We start from the raw sequence: 15,711 nt of genomic DNA on the forward strand, positions 1-15,711 counted from the left end.
ACGCATTTTAAGCACTTTCTTTCTCATCCCAACGAGCGCACTGGCAGCTACCGAGAAATAGATGGCATAGGGCATGACCTTGAGCACTCGTAATGAAACATGATCACTCTTGCCTATAGCAATTTCTGTTTGCATGATTGGCTTACTGTGTAATGTTAGGGAACTGTGGAGTGCGCCGTCGGCGTGTGGTTGCAGCCCCTGGCAAGATGCATATCCTATACAATTTCAGCTCTTGGTACTAAGTCAGCTATTGGCCAATAGCATGCTATTTGTTTCTTAGTATTAAACAGCAAGCACCTGCAGATCAACAGAGTGAGCACAGGCCTCTATGAAAAGAGGGTTCCTGATAAAATGGCAACTTCCCGCTCAGCTTCTAAACTTTCCTTGCTGCGTACACCTGAAAGATTTGGCAGCGCGATTTCCAGCAGTGGCTGCTCTCCACGGGATACGATTTTTCATCAAGTCCGAGGGATGTTCACGACCCCTTTGAAGAAGAGGTGACACAAAAATTCGGACACAATCAGTTACATCACACTGAGCGAAACTTGGAGATGCCATCTGTGCAATATCAGCCACAAATACTACCTAAAAAGTATTTTAATTGAGTTCTAAAATTCATGAAAGTGCCAACTCAAAAATAGAAGCAAAAAGCGCTTTAATGTGCCAACTCAAAAATAGAAGCAAAAAGCGATGAGGTCATCGTGCGAATACCATGTATGTTACGTGCTCTGACTGATGAGCAACGCTGGTAACTACACTTAATGATGCAGAGCCTAACTAGAGACCCACAGAAATAACATTGCATGGACTTACCTGCTTACCGACTCCAGCACTGGCAGTGAAATAACTACAAACTCGCAGTAATTTTACTGATTTGTTTTCTACAAGAACATTAACACATCTAAAAAAATTATTGCAGTTGAATAAAACGCAAGTCACTACCGGGCAGGGCCGCTACTGCTGCTGCAGCAGCCATCAATGGCTGCTGTTAACCGGTATCCACAAACATTAATAAGTCTACAGACTACTAAACCTCTCTACTACCGGGACTTTACAGCGCGTTGGACGGATGCTCCAACATAAATACGTAAGAGTGGCATGACTTTAGAACACAACGTTGCCTGATCAAAACACAAGTCAGTAAAGTGTGCATCACACCATTTACATGTTACACATACCGTAACAGAGCATCAATATGGCAATTTCACTGTTTTCTTCGTCACTTGTCAAACTGCCCCTTTACAAATGATAGGAGCGAAAATGTTTGAGTATGCCTAGAGCTGCCGCTGCTTCAAGCCTCACATAAAACGTTGCTTCATTTGGACCAGTTGGACAACAAGAACGAAATCGCAGCTGGTGGCGAAATTCGCATTAAATAAGCAATTCGCCGCATTAAATAAGTAACACTGACGATTGAGGAATTAGCACTCATAGTATTCAACACAGTAAACGAAACTTCAGTGCTCACAACATAGCAGAAGCTGTTCAGTGAAGTCACTGGCTATCATGTTCACATGCATGGGTTGGCAAAACTTGTGAAACTCACTCAGACTCATTCATAAAATATATTTTGAGTTTTGGACTCTGACTTCAACTCGCGAAAATTTTTTTGAGCCGGACTCAATCAGATAGATACTATGTCAAACGGCACCAAGAAGATTACTGATTACATGAGATATTGGTGTCGAAAAGTGTTGACACCACAGTGGACGGACTCACGAGCTCAATCACTGGGACTCACTCAGACTCCGATCGAGCCGTGAGTTTGGGTGAGTCCGTGTGGGCAATGTTTTGGCAAGTTTGAGTCCGGCTGAAGACTCGCGAATATTTTCTTCAGCCGGACTCAAACTCGCCAAAACATTGCCCACACGGACTCACTCAAACTCGCGGCTCGATCGGAGTCTGAGTGAGTCCCAGTGATTCAGCTCGTGAGTCCGTCCACTCTGGTGTCAACACTCTTCGACACCAATATCTCACATAATCGGTGATCTTTTTGGTGCCGTTTGACATAGTATCTTCGAAAACAAGTTCTAGGTGCTTCCAAACTAGTAAGGTCATTTTTCTTGGAAGAGATGACAGCATAAGATACAATCAATAAGAAATTCCCTGGAAGAGTTGTGAGGGGAGGTCAAGGCACCCTAATGGGTTATTCACGCCTCTAATTAATAACTACTGAAACGGTGTATGAAAGACACTGCTTTGGAATACTTGAGAATAGACACGAGTACCGTATTTACTGGCATAATCCTCGCACTTTTTTTGCCGTAAAACCGATGCAAAGTTGGGGGGTGCGAGAATTACAGGGGGAAAACTTTCCACGAAAACGTACAGAGCGAAAAAGAAAACAAAGTGGCCGCAAATCAGGATTCTCACACCAGCAATTAACAGCAAGCTTTAAAAGTATTAATTAAAACTTATCTCAACATTAAAAGCAGAGGTTCAACACAAGACAAGATTTATTTGAGAGACAAAAAGTGGAAGCAAATGGTCGAGAATTAGAATGCCATACACAAAGCTTGTGGGCGTTGCGGGCGTAGCGGTAGTGTTCGTCGCTCAACAGGAGCCCTCAAAAGGTAAGTGTAGGACGTCAATATTGGGCTGATAGCTATTTAACAGAATCGTCCGCAGTTTCCTTCTGAAGAAAGAAAGTTTACCATCATTCCCAGCTTTAGGCACACGGCAGGCCCAATGCGTCTTGGGGGCTTTCAGCTGCCGTCACCAATAGCGAACACAAAACTCGTAGACAAACGGCGGCCCTGTTGCCGTTGTTTAGTGCATGATCTCTCACTCGCAACTTGAAGCAGCCGTGTAGCTTCAATATCGCCCCATAACGAGTCAAAATTACCGACACAATATACAAAACGCCGCAACGCGCACTGGCCACTTCGGCTTGGCTTAGATTGGATTGAAAATCCGTGCAATAGTACGCTAGATGCTTAAAAGATGGCACGCGCTATCATCATCTTTGGCTGGAACGGGCAGACGACATTATTGCGGCAGTTTTCGGGGGTGTGATAATTACTCAAAGAAAAAAAGAAATCGTATTTTTGTTGGGCGATGTGGGGGGTGCGAGAATTATGCGAGTGCGAGGATTACGCGAATAAATACGGTATAAACGTAAATCCAGGTAAGGCTGATAGTAATGCTGAAGATGACTAGATAGGACCTAAAGTGCAAAAAAAAAGTGGAACTCACTCAGACTCACTCAACAAATACTTCCTGAGCCAAACTCAATCGGCCTCATACCCACGAAATTTTCCTATGACCAAACTCACTCGGACTCAAACTAACAAAAATATTACTCACCAGGACTCACTCAGACTCACGACTCGATCTGAGTGAGTCCAAATGAGTTGACTCATGATTGAGTTCGCTGCCCTATGTTCACATAATATTACTGTATCTGTTGACGAGCAGACTGACTACGTCAACGTCAACCCACCCCCCCACCTCCACCCAGAGTGTTTTTCGAAATCGAAACACCGCCTCGGGTAGTAACGATTGAGCATATACCGTATTTACTCGCGTAATGAACCCATTCGCATAATGAACCCACCCCCCTCTTTGCCTTGAAAAAAATAGAAAAAAAAGCTTTTTCGTAATATGTACCTATTAATTTTATTTCGGTATGATAACCAGCGCCGTTGACGATTGAAACAGCGTTAAATCATGCAATTATATCAAAACATAAGAACTCAATATAAAAGTCAAAACATAGTTTTTCAACCATGCTAAACATTTGGGAGCAGTGCGAGCGCGGACGACGTCAATCAAAATTTGAAAGTCGCGCCTTTTACGGCAAAGCATCATCTGTTGAATGCAGGAGAAAAGTATTTGCTGATAGCGCCACGCAAGCACAGCGGCACAAAAACAAAGCACATGGCCTTAAAACTGGCGCCCATGCGGCATACACACACGCCGTGCGCTCGCTATCTTGAACGCCATGCAAAACGCAACTACACCCATTGCGCCGACAGCACCCACAACGTTTGTGTGCCGCCATCCGACACTGCATTTTATTGCAATAGCAATTATATGGATACTCTCGGGTGGGTTTTGCCGCCAACGTCAGCGTCACTCACCGTATATGTATACAGTAAAATCTCGTTAATTTGACCCCCGTTAATTTGGAATTTCGGTTAACTCGGCCACGGCGTCTGGTTCCACCCAAATTGTACATTGTTCTATGATTGAAAACTCTCATTAATTTAGACGAATTCAGCCGCGCTTTGGTTAATATGAACGCCCGACCGCTGTCGAGTCCCGACGGGGAAGCAGCAGCGGATTCTGTCGGCCAAATCGACAGCGCACCTGAAAAACTTTGGGATCGGATTGCAGCCTCCAAGATTCAAAACTTCGTCCTTAGTAGTACATCTCAAGGAACAAAAAAAAAAAAAAAAAAGACACACATGGTGGTTTAAACAACCAAAATGGAAGGCAGTATATCGCTACTGTCATCAGGAATAGGCAACCCACGGATTTGCCTTTTCTTTTTTTCTTGCACGTCAAACATGTTTGCGTGACAGTGGGGTTGGATTGCTCGCCTCTAGCGTGCTTTAAATTATTTATCTGTACGTGATCAGTGCCATCTGCTTACTGTTTGCTGTTTTTTGAAAATTTCACTGTTTCTATTTAGTTTTTATCACCATGAGTTTTTTTCGTGTGTGCTTGTGTTGTCTGCTTTGTGCGTGCACGCGTGACCACCGCGCGAGAGACGCCGGGATGGCTTCCCCTCCGTCTCCTGCGGCCCCAACCACCCCAACTCCCGCAGCGAAGAAGGTGAAGTACGAAGCAAAGGATTTGGCTGCAAAGGTAAAAATATTGAAGGTGTTGCAAGCGGGAGCATCTTGAAAAGAAGTGATGGAAAAGTTTAATGTGAAGAGAAGCACGCTAAGCACTTACGTGAAGAACGAAGAGAAGATTATGCAGGCGCATGATGGGGACATGTTTGGCAACCAAAAGAAGAGGCTTCGAACAGAAGCGCATCCCGAGCTATAAAAAGCGCTGTTGCGCTGGATTGCTGTTAGGCGCAATGCGCATTTGCCCTTGAGTAGCCCCCTTATCTGCGCACAAGCAGAGAAGTTTGCGGTGACTATGAACATTGACTCCTTCAATCCGTCGGAAGGCTGGTTCGACTGCTTCAAGAAGCGACACGGGCTGGTGTTCCGCAACATGTGTGGTGAAAGAGGTGCGGTTGACGAAAGTGTTATGCAGGACTGGCGGTCTGGACTATCCGCGCCTTTCTACGTATAAGCCGTGCAACATTTTAAATGCTGATGAGACAGCCCTGTTCTATAAGGCTCTGCCTGACGCACGAAGTAAGCCTATTAAGAGCAATCCACATGCTGACATACGTGTGGAACAACACACCACCTGCAGTAGTCACAAACTGCTTTAGGCATAGCGGCTTCGTGCACGACGCTGCTGATAAGAGTGTGGTGGCCGATGAGGAAACCGGTGAAGAGCAAGACGGCCGCTATGTGAGCATCATGCCAGCTGATGTGCCCCTTGGCGATTACTTTGCAATTGACAGTGATGTTGCTGTGGCCGGCACAGTGACCGACAGCGATATCGTCACTGAAGTCTTGAATGACAAAGAGGAATTGGCTGTCGAGGACGTAAGTGATGCTGACGAGCGCCCATGCCACACTATTATGGAGGCTGCATATGCATTGGCAGTTTTGGAGGACATATGCATGCTTTGTGACTTCGTCGCACATTGCGTCCGTGAAGCAAACCGCGATCACAGACTTTTTAAAAAATAAAAGTCTGATGGTGTAGGAGACTTTTTTTCGAGTCTTTTGTTCGTACTTGCAATAATTCGTACCCTCGGTTGATTCGGACATTCTCTCTAGTCCCGTGAAGTCCGAATTAATGGGATGTATCTATATATATATATATATATATATATATATATATATATATATATATATATATATATATATAAAAACTCAAGAAAAAAAAAAAGACGCGCGCTTATCCCACACGCATACTTTGCCCCGTTAATGGGGGGGGGGGGGGGCTATAGATGCTTGTGCGCGTGTGCTTATCTTTCAGTGGGGAGAATCGTGGGCCTTCCACTTTGACCGGAACGATTGCGTTTAGCTACCGGGCGCACAAAGATCCCTTCGCTCACAGGACAGGTGCTGTTTGCAAAAAGAGTGTGTTTTTCAAGCACAGCTAGCTGTTTGCAAAAAGAGTGTGCTTTTCAAGCACAGCTAAGTAACAACTGGGGCGTTACTTCTTATTGGAGCACTTGTTACTTGTTACGCTAGCTACACGGCTGGTTACAAACAGCAAGCGCTGGAGCATTCGAACCAAGAGGCTGGAAGACACTTCGGCATTGATCTGTGCACTTTCGTTACGAGAGAAACAAAAAGAGCTTCAGGCTACAAAAAAGATTTGTCGCGCATTTCACGGGCCCAAACAATCAAAGCCATCAAACAAATTTTCGCTGTTGTAACTCCCGCGACTTTTTTTCCCGCTTAATGAACCCTCCCCCCAAATTGGCATGAACTTTTCTTAAAAAAAGGTGGGTTCATTATGCGAGTAAATACGGTAATCAAACATTCATCTAGTGCTGAGGCAAACGAGTTTCGTTGCTGTTATCAATGAGTCAATAGCCATTGATGAGAAAACCAAAAAAGAAGACCATGAGAAGACCAAAAAACAGAGGTGCATAACTTTTCTGTCACCACTTCTTAACTGCTTCAGGAAGGCGTTTTCTTATGTCAGGACAAAACACCGTTGCGCTGAAATTACCCTGATGGAAATTGCGGACGATTCCGAGCTATGGAGGCAGAGCGCAAATGATAATGAAAGAAATTGGGCATCCAAGGAGGAGTTTCTGAGCACAGATAGTGTTGCTATGTCCTGCAAAAAGGGTGCAACAGCAGTGATGAAATTGACACTGGCCCACTTTAAGGGGAGACACGGGTATGGGAGGCCGAAAATTTTCCGAAAAACCGATTTTTTGAAGTATTTTTTTTTCATAATCATTTAGGTCTCAGGAAGCTGTTCCTAAAATATTATAGCCCTGTAATGCGTATTTGTCGAGTTATTGGGTCGCAAAGTCAGTTTGATGACAATTTTCGCTTCCGGAACCACCTCAAAAACGGTCGTATTCAACGCCGCAGCACGCGAGAACCGCACCAAGTAGCCCGGCCATTTTGGTCTCATTTTAAGACACATTTTTCTATTATCTGTTCCTAGCAGAAGAACGTTTTTCGTCTAGCAACAACGCAGCTATCGCACCTAAAGAAAAACTGAATACTCGCACATCATTGGTGCGTTTTTGTCACGTGGGGCAGTTCCCGGTTTCCTACTGAACGCAAAGGGATTCGTCTGCTAGACAGCGGCGTGCAAGCTGCCATTTTGTGTAGAGGCCTAACAACGGCTGTGCATTCCGTGCAATGGCTGGCGGTTATCGGAAGTTCCGGAGTGCTCATGCGTTCGGAAAAAGGCGAAAACGGCGTCCGAGAGCCCGCACCTTATCACCAGCGAGAACTCGGAAGAAGCAGGCTGTGCCAGCGCTATCACCGCCGGGGCACCCGCGATCGCGGACGCGTCCCAAGATCACACGAGAGCTGTGCGCGTCGACACTCCCCTGGTTTCCGACGCTGAAAAAGTGGCCGTCGAGTGTCGTGCGAGCGATGTTCTGCAAGATCTTTCATCGAAGTCTGCCACAAAACGCAAGCGGTCTTTTTTTTCGAGACTCGGATGGAGCCGCAACGCCTGGTACGCAGTTCACCGCCGTTAGCTTAGAGTTGGTCAACGAACTTCTTCAGTGTATGAAGTGCGGTGTGTGTGGCGGGCCTGGCAGAATCTCCAAGGAAGACCGCGAATATGGCATAGCCGTGAAACTTGTTCTCACATGTGACGAGTGCGGTAAACTGAGGACCATATGGAGCTCGCCGAGAGCAGGGGGGGACGCAGCGCACGGCCCCTTCGAAATTAACGTGCTCGCGGTTCGCGCGGCAATGAGCACAGGAAACGGGCAAACTGCGCTCAACGATATTTTTTCCGCCCTAAATATTTCACGGAGAGGCCTGCACACCAAGACATACCAGGATTATGTGAAATTGAAAATGAACCCTGCCGCGCGCGTTATTGACGACTGCGCGAGCACCGTGAAAACGGTGTATTCCGAACTCTACTATGGAAATCCTGAAAATATCGCCGTTTCCTTTGATGGGACTTGGCTGACCAGGGGCCACTCATCCCATATTTGTGTAGGGACCGTGATTGAACTATTCACGGGTTATGTGCTCGACTTCGGTGTCCTATCAAACTTTTGTTTGGGCTGCTAGCTAGGGCCGAAGGAGGACAACCCAAGGTATGCCGAGTGGCTAGCTGGTCACACTTTCCAAAAGAATACCTCTAGTAAGCCAGGACAAATGAAGGTGGAAGCAGCACAAAGTTTATTTGGCCGCTCATTGGAGAGACATGGGCTCCACCACACAACCATGTTGTGTGATGGAGACAGCCGGGCCTTCAACAGTCTGCAGGAGGCACAGGTATATGGCTTCGTGCCAATAGAAAAAGAGGACTGTGTCAACCATGTGCATAAGCGCATGGGCACAGCACTTCGAAACCCCCTACAAAAACAAAGAGCCGAAGGAAAGTCAAGCCTTGGTGGCAAGGGCAAACTGACAGGCGAGCTGGTCACAAAGCTCACGTCATATTATTAATGGGCTTTACAAAGCAACCAAGGAAGCATTGAGGCCATGAATAATGCTGTCTGGGCAACCTTTTATCACATAGCATTTACTGATGCAAGCCCTCAGCACTATCACTGCCCAACTGGTGAAGAGTCATGGTGTAAGTACAACAAGGCTGTTTCCAAGCAGGAGACTCCTTTGAATCATCGCTACAACCTGCCGGAGTATGTGGTTAATGCCTTGCAGCCTATTTACACGCGCCTCTCTGACAAGAAATTGCTGGAGCGTTGTCAGCGAGGCAAAACACAAAACCCAAACGAGAGCCTGCACTCTGTCATCTGGTCGCTCGTGTCCAAAAACAAACACGCGTCGTTTTTCACCGTTGAAGCTGCTGTGGCCGAAGCTGTCGCAAGGTTCAACGCTGGCAAAGGCAGAGCAGATGCCGCCATATTGAAGGAGCTGCACCTGCAGCAGACTGTTGTGGCCGCTGAAAGATGCTCAGAAAAGAACAGTCGCCGACTAGTGGCATCGGAGAAGAAGCATGAGCATGCTGAAAACCTCAAGCATGCCATGAAAAGAAAGCGCACCAAGGAGAATGATGATGACTACATTCCTGGTGGCTTCTAACATGGTTAATACACCGATTCACACCTTTTCTTGTTAAATATAAGTGCTCAGCATGTTCCTAAGCTTCTTTTCTCGTTTTCTCAAAACAACATTTTTCATCACACCATAAGCCATTGCCCACAGTATCTTTTGATGTAGCAGTCGGATTTTGATAATTCTTGCAGCATTTGAAAGCTTATACATTGATTAGTGCAAGAAAACAAAAAAAATGTAATATTTTTATTTATAATAGTGATTTAATTAGCAACAAACTTAAGCAACAGTTTCAGATTTCTAATGAGTATACTTGTTAAGGCCATAACTCTGGTACCAATGAAGCTAAAAATAAAATTATGGTTTTGTTGCACTCCCTGGCCTTCATGGAATGCTGTCATATCAAATTTGTAGCAATATTTTATGAGGAAGATGTCAAAAGGCTGGGCAGAATGCAAGTTTATGTAACAGCCAATATCTAAAAATCTAAAAGTGATAGCAAAAAAACTAATTGCATATTTGTTTTCAGCTGTGAAAAATACATATTGTATTAAAATTTCAGCTGAAAATACTGAAAGTTAAAAAAAAATCTTCAGACCAGTGTCTCCCCTTAAATCTCTTAACTACGAAAAGTGGACTGTCTTATATCAAATCCCTCATCAATGTTAAGCATGCAAAAAGGAGGCTACCGGTGTATGTGCACAAACTGGATGAGATTCACACTGTTGCAGTTCAACTGGAACTGTTGCACAAGAAAGTGCACGACTACTTAAGCGTACCTTACACTTGTGACAGTAGTTAGTGATGAGAAATGAATGTGTTCATTCTCAAGATGTCCATTCTAAGATTTTATCGTTTGGTGCTAGTAGAAAATTTTGCATAGGGAGCTATACAGGAATGTTTAGCAGCTTTATTTTATAGCAGTTCATAGTCACGATTGGTGCGCACCCCCGAGCAATGATGCAATCCCTTTGTGCCGCAATTCAGCGAGCTGTATTACTTGAACTGCTTGAACCATTGGCGTGAGCAATGTCCGTCGTCCTCTCAGCACTCTCAGAGTGACTTGGCTAGATAGAGGCTTGGATGGAAGCCACCAATGTTGTCCACCGCAACGTCAAAATATCGTGGCTATGGCACGCAGAGCGCGGCGTGGTCAAGTCAGACCACGTCAACAAAGCAAGAGTACGCTTCGTGCCTCCAATTTCAAAGAAAAATGCTGATTCCGTCCACTGTAGCCGATAGTCCGTTGTACCACGGTCGATTAAAAGGCCACTCACCAGGCCCCATAACAAATTTTAATTAGACCATGGAAGTTGTTGTGTGTCCGGTGGTGAGCATTAATGCCACAAAACTTTTTATCAATCGGTTCATTACGAGCTGAGAAAACTTTTTTTCTTTTCAAGCGGCGTGAAACTAGGATGAGAGGGGGCGAGCTCGAAACCTTTGCTGCTCCCCCGCATAGCCTTCACAAGCCAAATCTCTTCCCTACCTTCTCTCGCATCCGATCAAGAGTTCATGTGTGCATGACGTGCACGTACAAGCCCAACAAGCGGCGGCGTTTTGTTAACCAGCGTTATTTTGTGGTCTACTGCCCGTTTCTGCGGGATGGTTTGAAAACGCTGGCTTAGACGCAGTAGAATAGATGAGCACAATGAGTGTGCGAAGGCGTACGAGCGTTACTTTCGCTTCTACAGCTGTCGTCTGCTCGATGCACGACCGCGGGGCACATGAATGCATGCGAAATGCCGGCACATTAGCCCCGCATCTCGTAGCAAATCACGGGAAAAAAATGGGGCAAAAAGCACACATTCCTTCTTCGCGTCTCCCTATTTATCTCAAATTTGATTAATCTCTTCAAGCAACAAATTACATAAACTACGCATGTCAAGGTAAATAATTTTAGCCATGTCACGTGGCCCTATTCGCAACGTCACTGCACAGTCATCTAGGCAGAGGACCAATGTCACTGCACTGCACTGCCGTGTACGTATGGCAATTCATACGTGCATGTCATGCTCTCATTATCTTGGGGCGCACCCGCGAAATGAAGGGGGAGCAGTGTTCATCTTGAAATTTGACCAATTTCCGCGGCGCGTAGCATTGCAAGTCTTGGCAGATGTCATCGTGAACGCCCCATCTACGTATTGCGCTTGTCAGCTCAAAATTATCAAAACCTGGTAAGTGGCCCTTCAAAATCAAACTTTGCTTCATTAACTTATTACACAGATCAAAGTTGGGCTGAATAATGGTCCATTACATCCAAAAATATGTAGTACACAGGTCCGTTAAAATGAGCATACACTGTATACTGTACAATTAGCCATAGAAAATTCACTTCAGTCCACACTAGCTTATAACCCGAGGTCAGGTCAAGTTATGAGCTTGAGTGAACTCTATGCACAATAAAATCGTGCCTAGCATGGCACTTAACTCAAATAAACATTCTATACTACAAAGCATTACACGGCAGGCCCAGGGCTTGGAAACAAAGACCTTACATCAGAGCATTAAACATGCAAATATGACCTGAGAACTGCAGCCTCAGGACCCCAGGTGGCAAAACAGCAATCAAATTACAATGCGAAACTGCTATAATGCTGTGAATGTTAAAGGAAGCCCCCAAAATATAAAACTAAAAATGTAGTTTTATAAGAATAAAACTTAAGGGAAACACAGCTCCGTATACTAATTTACCAGAAAGTGTCATCAGGGCTTGCTTACTTGTAATCTGAAGGAGGCTTGTATTCTGAATTGATGGTGAACATTTCCTGTATGAGCACATGCCGCTCATCCTCCAATTTTTTTCGCACTCGATACTCTCGCGTGTTCAGCCTCTTTCCAGCACTGTTGTATATTGGCTCTGGAGATGGTGACCTAGAAAGAAACAAGAGGCACACAAAGTTTGTGTAGCATGATGACTGCGATCAGTCAATTAACATCAGACACCCCACAGCTCACCAACACTTCATTTTTTTTCAAGTACGCATTTTGAGAACACTTTTCGTGAATAGCCGTCCTGCCCAATACGGCAGCACAGCGGCCACCCAAAATGCTGACAATGCAGCTGTCACACAACATTCAGGCAACATCTTGAGTGGCGGTGAGTATCTGTCTAAAATTTCTCCCATAAAGGGAGAGACCAACTATGAATAAAAATTACTACACTTGCAAATTTAATGCATACGCTCACACAAGTACACATGCTGCAAACAGTCTAGTTAAATGCTTTTATACACACAATAGAAATTTGTTACGCTGCTTTTATGATCTTGACTTAACTATGCGAAAGAAGGAAAAATGCGGAGAACATCACTCATAAATTTTTTTTATATATATAATGGATGCTGAAAACGAAACAATTAGGTGGCCTACAAAAATTCATAAGGCAACAGCTGGTTAGACAGCAAACTGCTCAGGAAAAAGAAAAGGGCAACATTGTTCTGGTGTAGGTTTTCAGTCCTGCTGAACTCTTTTGCAAATGTGAATATGTAAGCCTCAGTTTCTGTCATTGATAGAAAATTACAACTACAACATTGCATAAATGAGAAAAACAGTGCTTACACAAATTAGCTTGCTTAATTTACTTAAATGACAAAGTGGCTCAAGTTTACACAATTATGTATATTTCCTTTTAGATGAATTATTGGCTTTACATGAAAAACCAAGAAAAGCCTTACATGTGTCTAAAGGCAATGCATTTGTTTCTGTCGCAGTCCAAATGCCATTATAGAAACATTAACCTATTTTTGAATAAGCTATTATTAGTAGTGCTGAGTTTAGATTAATATACTATGGTATAATTAAAATTATAAAGACTTTTGTTGTACCCTGCACTGCCATTTTGCAAAACAAGAACCTTTTCCTATTCCAAACATTCACTGCTTTCCAAGCCACTTGGTATATGTCCCCTTCAGCAGCAGCGTGTACAATTGTAAACATCAAATTTAGAGGCACATCATGCACCGTTTGTTTATTAAATAGCTTGAAACGGGGTGCGCACATTCGTGCAGGCTTCTCGAGTGGATAAATACCGGTCATTTAGCTTTTTTAAGCTGCATAATGCTGCAGAGGATCACTTTGCTGGCAACACTACCATGTTCGACGACCAGCTGATGTGCAGTGTTCCAGGAACCACGGCAAAAAGCAATGGCAATGCCATGCACCAAGAATTTTTTTCTTTGCTTAAAACAAATGCAACAAAAAATTAATTGCAATTTGGCCTAATATTTCATTTTATGCAAATATTAATGCTGGCTAATTAAATAATATTTACATACTTAATTACATGGTAATTGACATTAATTAGGGAAACTTACGCAAAACAAAATATTACTTCATTTTCTTTCTTAGAATGTAATACTGAGTGCCTTGGAATCATGCCGTGCGAATTTGACGCATTTGCAGACAGTAGATCATAATTTGCGCCCGAAGGAGATATTGCCCATTGACGTAACGTGATTTAACCATTAAAATGTAAGCACCATAATATTCACAAACGCTGCAATTGAACTCCAGCATAGCTTGCATGCATCACTAGCACCTTCAGCCATATTTAAAGCTCCTGTGCAATCATGTGGGAGGTGGCAAAGTCATGCACCAATTTTGTTATTAGATATAGGAAAAAAAAGGTCCTGGGTACGATAACAAGAATGAGCAAGCAATAAGAGAGTGGCTTGAAAATGTGAACATTCGAAATGCTTCATGACCACTAGATCATATGAAAGATGAATTCCACTGGTCTAAGCATTACCTCATTATACTCCATTTCACACATCAGGTGCAATCCTGTGGAAGCTATGCAAGAAGCTCTGTCAGCAAAATGTATTACTCCGCGCATCTCCCGCTTGGATTTAGTCGTTGTAAACATGGCCTCCTTGATTGGCTCCAGCTGAACGCTGATGGAACTAATCGTGGAGGCCACAACCCGAAAACACAGATGTGCTTAGCGATTCTGAAAATCTATTGACAACTGCGTAAATGATAGTTTCCTTAATTTCTAAGACACAAAGGATCTAAATTTATTGCTCTGTCTAAAAACAAAAAAAAACACTTCAGGTAGTAAAATCATTGAACTATGTCTTAGTGCAAGCCTATCGCTCTGTCTAAAAACAAAAAAAAACACTTCAGGTAGTAAAATCATTGAACTATGTCTTAGTGCAAGCCTATCTGGCACAATAAGTCTCGCTAGATTTCATAGCGTTGCACCTGATGTTTTGAAACGGAGTATCAATATTTTGAAAAGCACTTGAACTGCGCAGTGATTTTTTTTTTAATTAAAATTGACACTATCAAACAGTTGATGTCAGATTCTAGTTTAAGTGTCATCGGAGCTAGCTACATCCAGTGGGTACACATTTCTATGCTGAGTAATCTGCCTCTTTCATCTGCCTGTGCCGATTTCTGCAACATCGGCAGGTGCCGAGATATTGGTATTGCCAGAGGCAGAGCCTCCAGGTGAGACATTTCGTAACTTTTCTACTAGGGAAAGGGTGCATGTTCCAGGGTGCCGTAAAAGAGGAGGATTAAAATGTTGCGATTCTTGTCACATACAGTTATAACAATGTCTAACGCTAGCTTGACTAAAAGAAAGTGATCATTATACCTATAATTCATATCATCTGGAGTTGCCTTTCCTCCTCTCTACTTCCCCTAGGGGTGTGCTAATGTTCTCAAATACTGAATATGGAAGTCGTGGCTACTCTTCACTGCCAAGAAGAGTGGGAAGGCCGAAGAAGAAACTACAGCCAACTTAAGCAGGTAGTTGTTAAACACCCTGCAACCTACTCGCAAAATTATTGCGGCAGCATGTTCACATCGTACAAATGCACATTGATTGCTCCATCACAAATTTTGCACTGAAAGGTTGTTTACTGGCACTTTAAGGTATGAGAAGGCTAGCATAGACGACCATAGTGCGACAACCAATCGCCTCAATGACTAAAGAAATAGTCCCGCTGATGCATTTGGCAATGTTCTCTAAAGGTTGGATCACTAGTCGTCTGACTGATGAAGCCAGTCTAGGGTGTCCATCCACTGGTGCAGGCTCATGTGCATCCGCTTTTGAAGTGAACCTGCCGATACTTTCTTAAGTTGTACCCAACCATAGGCCTCCCCTGGTGTAGCCTAGTGACAGCATCCCTGCTCCACTAAAGGGCACCTCGTTCAATGGATTTTGTAAGTGCCCAAATGACAAGGGATAAGAAACTCGTAAACAGGGGTTGTGTACTGGAGCCTCTAGAGATGTGCACGGGCTCCGGGTAGTCCGAAAGCCCGACCCGACCCATGGGGCGGGCTCGGGCAGCCAGACGTCTTTTCACCTCGGGCCCGGGCCGGGCTCGGGATTCCTTGTTGAATTATTGGGCCGAGCTCTGGCCTGATGAAAAGCCTGAATCAAGCCAAAAATATAGATGATGTGCCGGAATTCTCGTTGTTCAAAGGTGTGCTTTCTTTA

The 15,711-nt window shown here is 44.1% G+C and overlaps 1 protein-coding gene across 1 annotated transcript in view; it reads right to left on the reverse strand.

The window, feature by feature from the left end:
- The window catches only part of LOC119161414 (uncharacterized), an 83,174-nt gene that overhangs the window by 53,529 nt on the left and 13,934 nt on the right, over window positions 1-15,711 (reverse strand). Inside the window, exon 4 of the mRNA XM_037413869.2 lies at window positions 11,982-12,134. Within this exon, the coding sequence (XP_037269766.1) occupies window positions 11,982-12,134 (153 nt within the window). The remainder of the gene's footprint in view (window positions 1-11,981; window positions 12,135-15,711) is intronic.

Source organism: Rhipicephalus microplus, chromosome X (genome assembly GCF_043290135.1).
Source record: "Rhipicephalus microplus isolate Deutch F79 chromosome X, USDA_Rmic, whole genome shotgun sequence".
Lineage (NCBI taxonomy): Eukaryota > Metazoa > Arthropoda > Arachnida > Ixodida > Ixodidae > Rhipicephalus > Rhipicephalus microplus.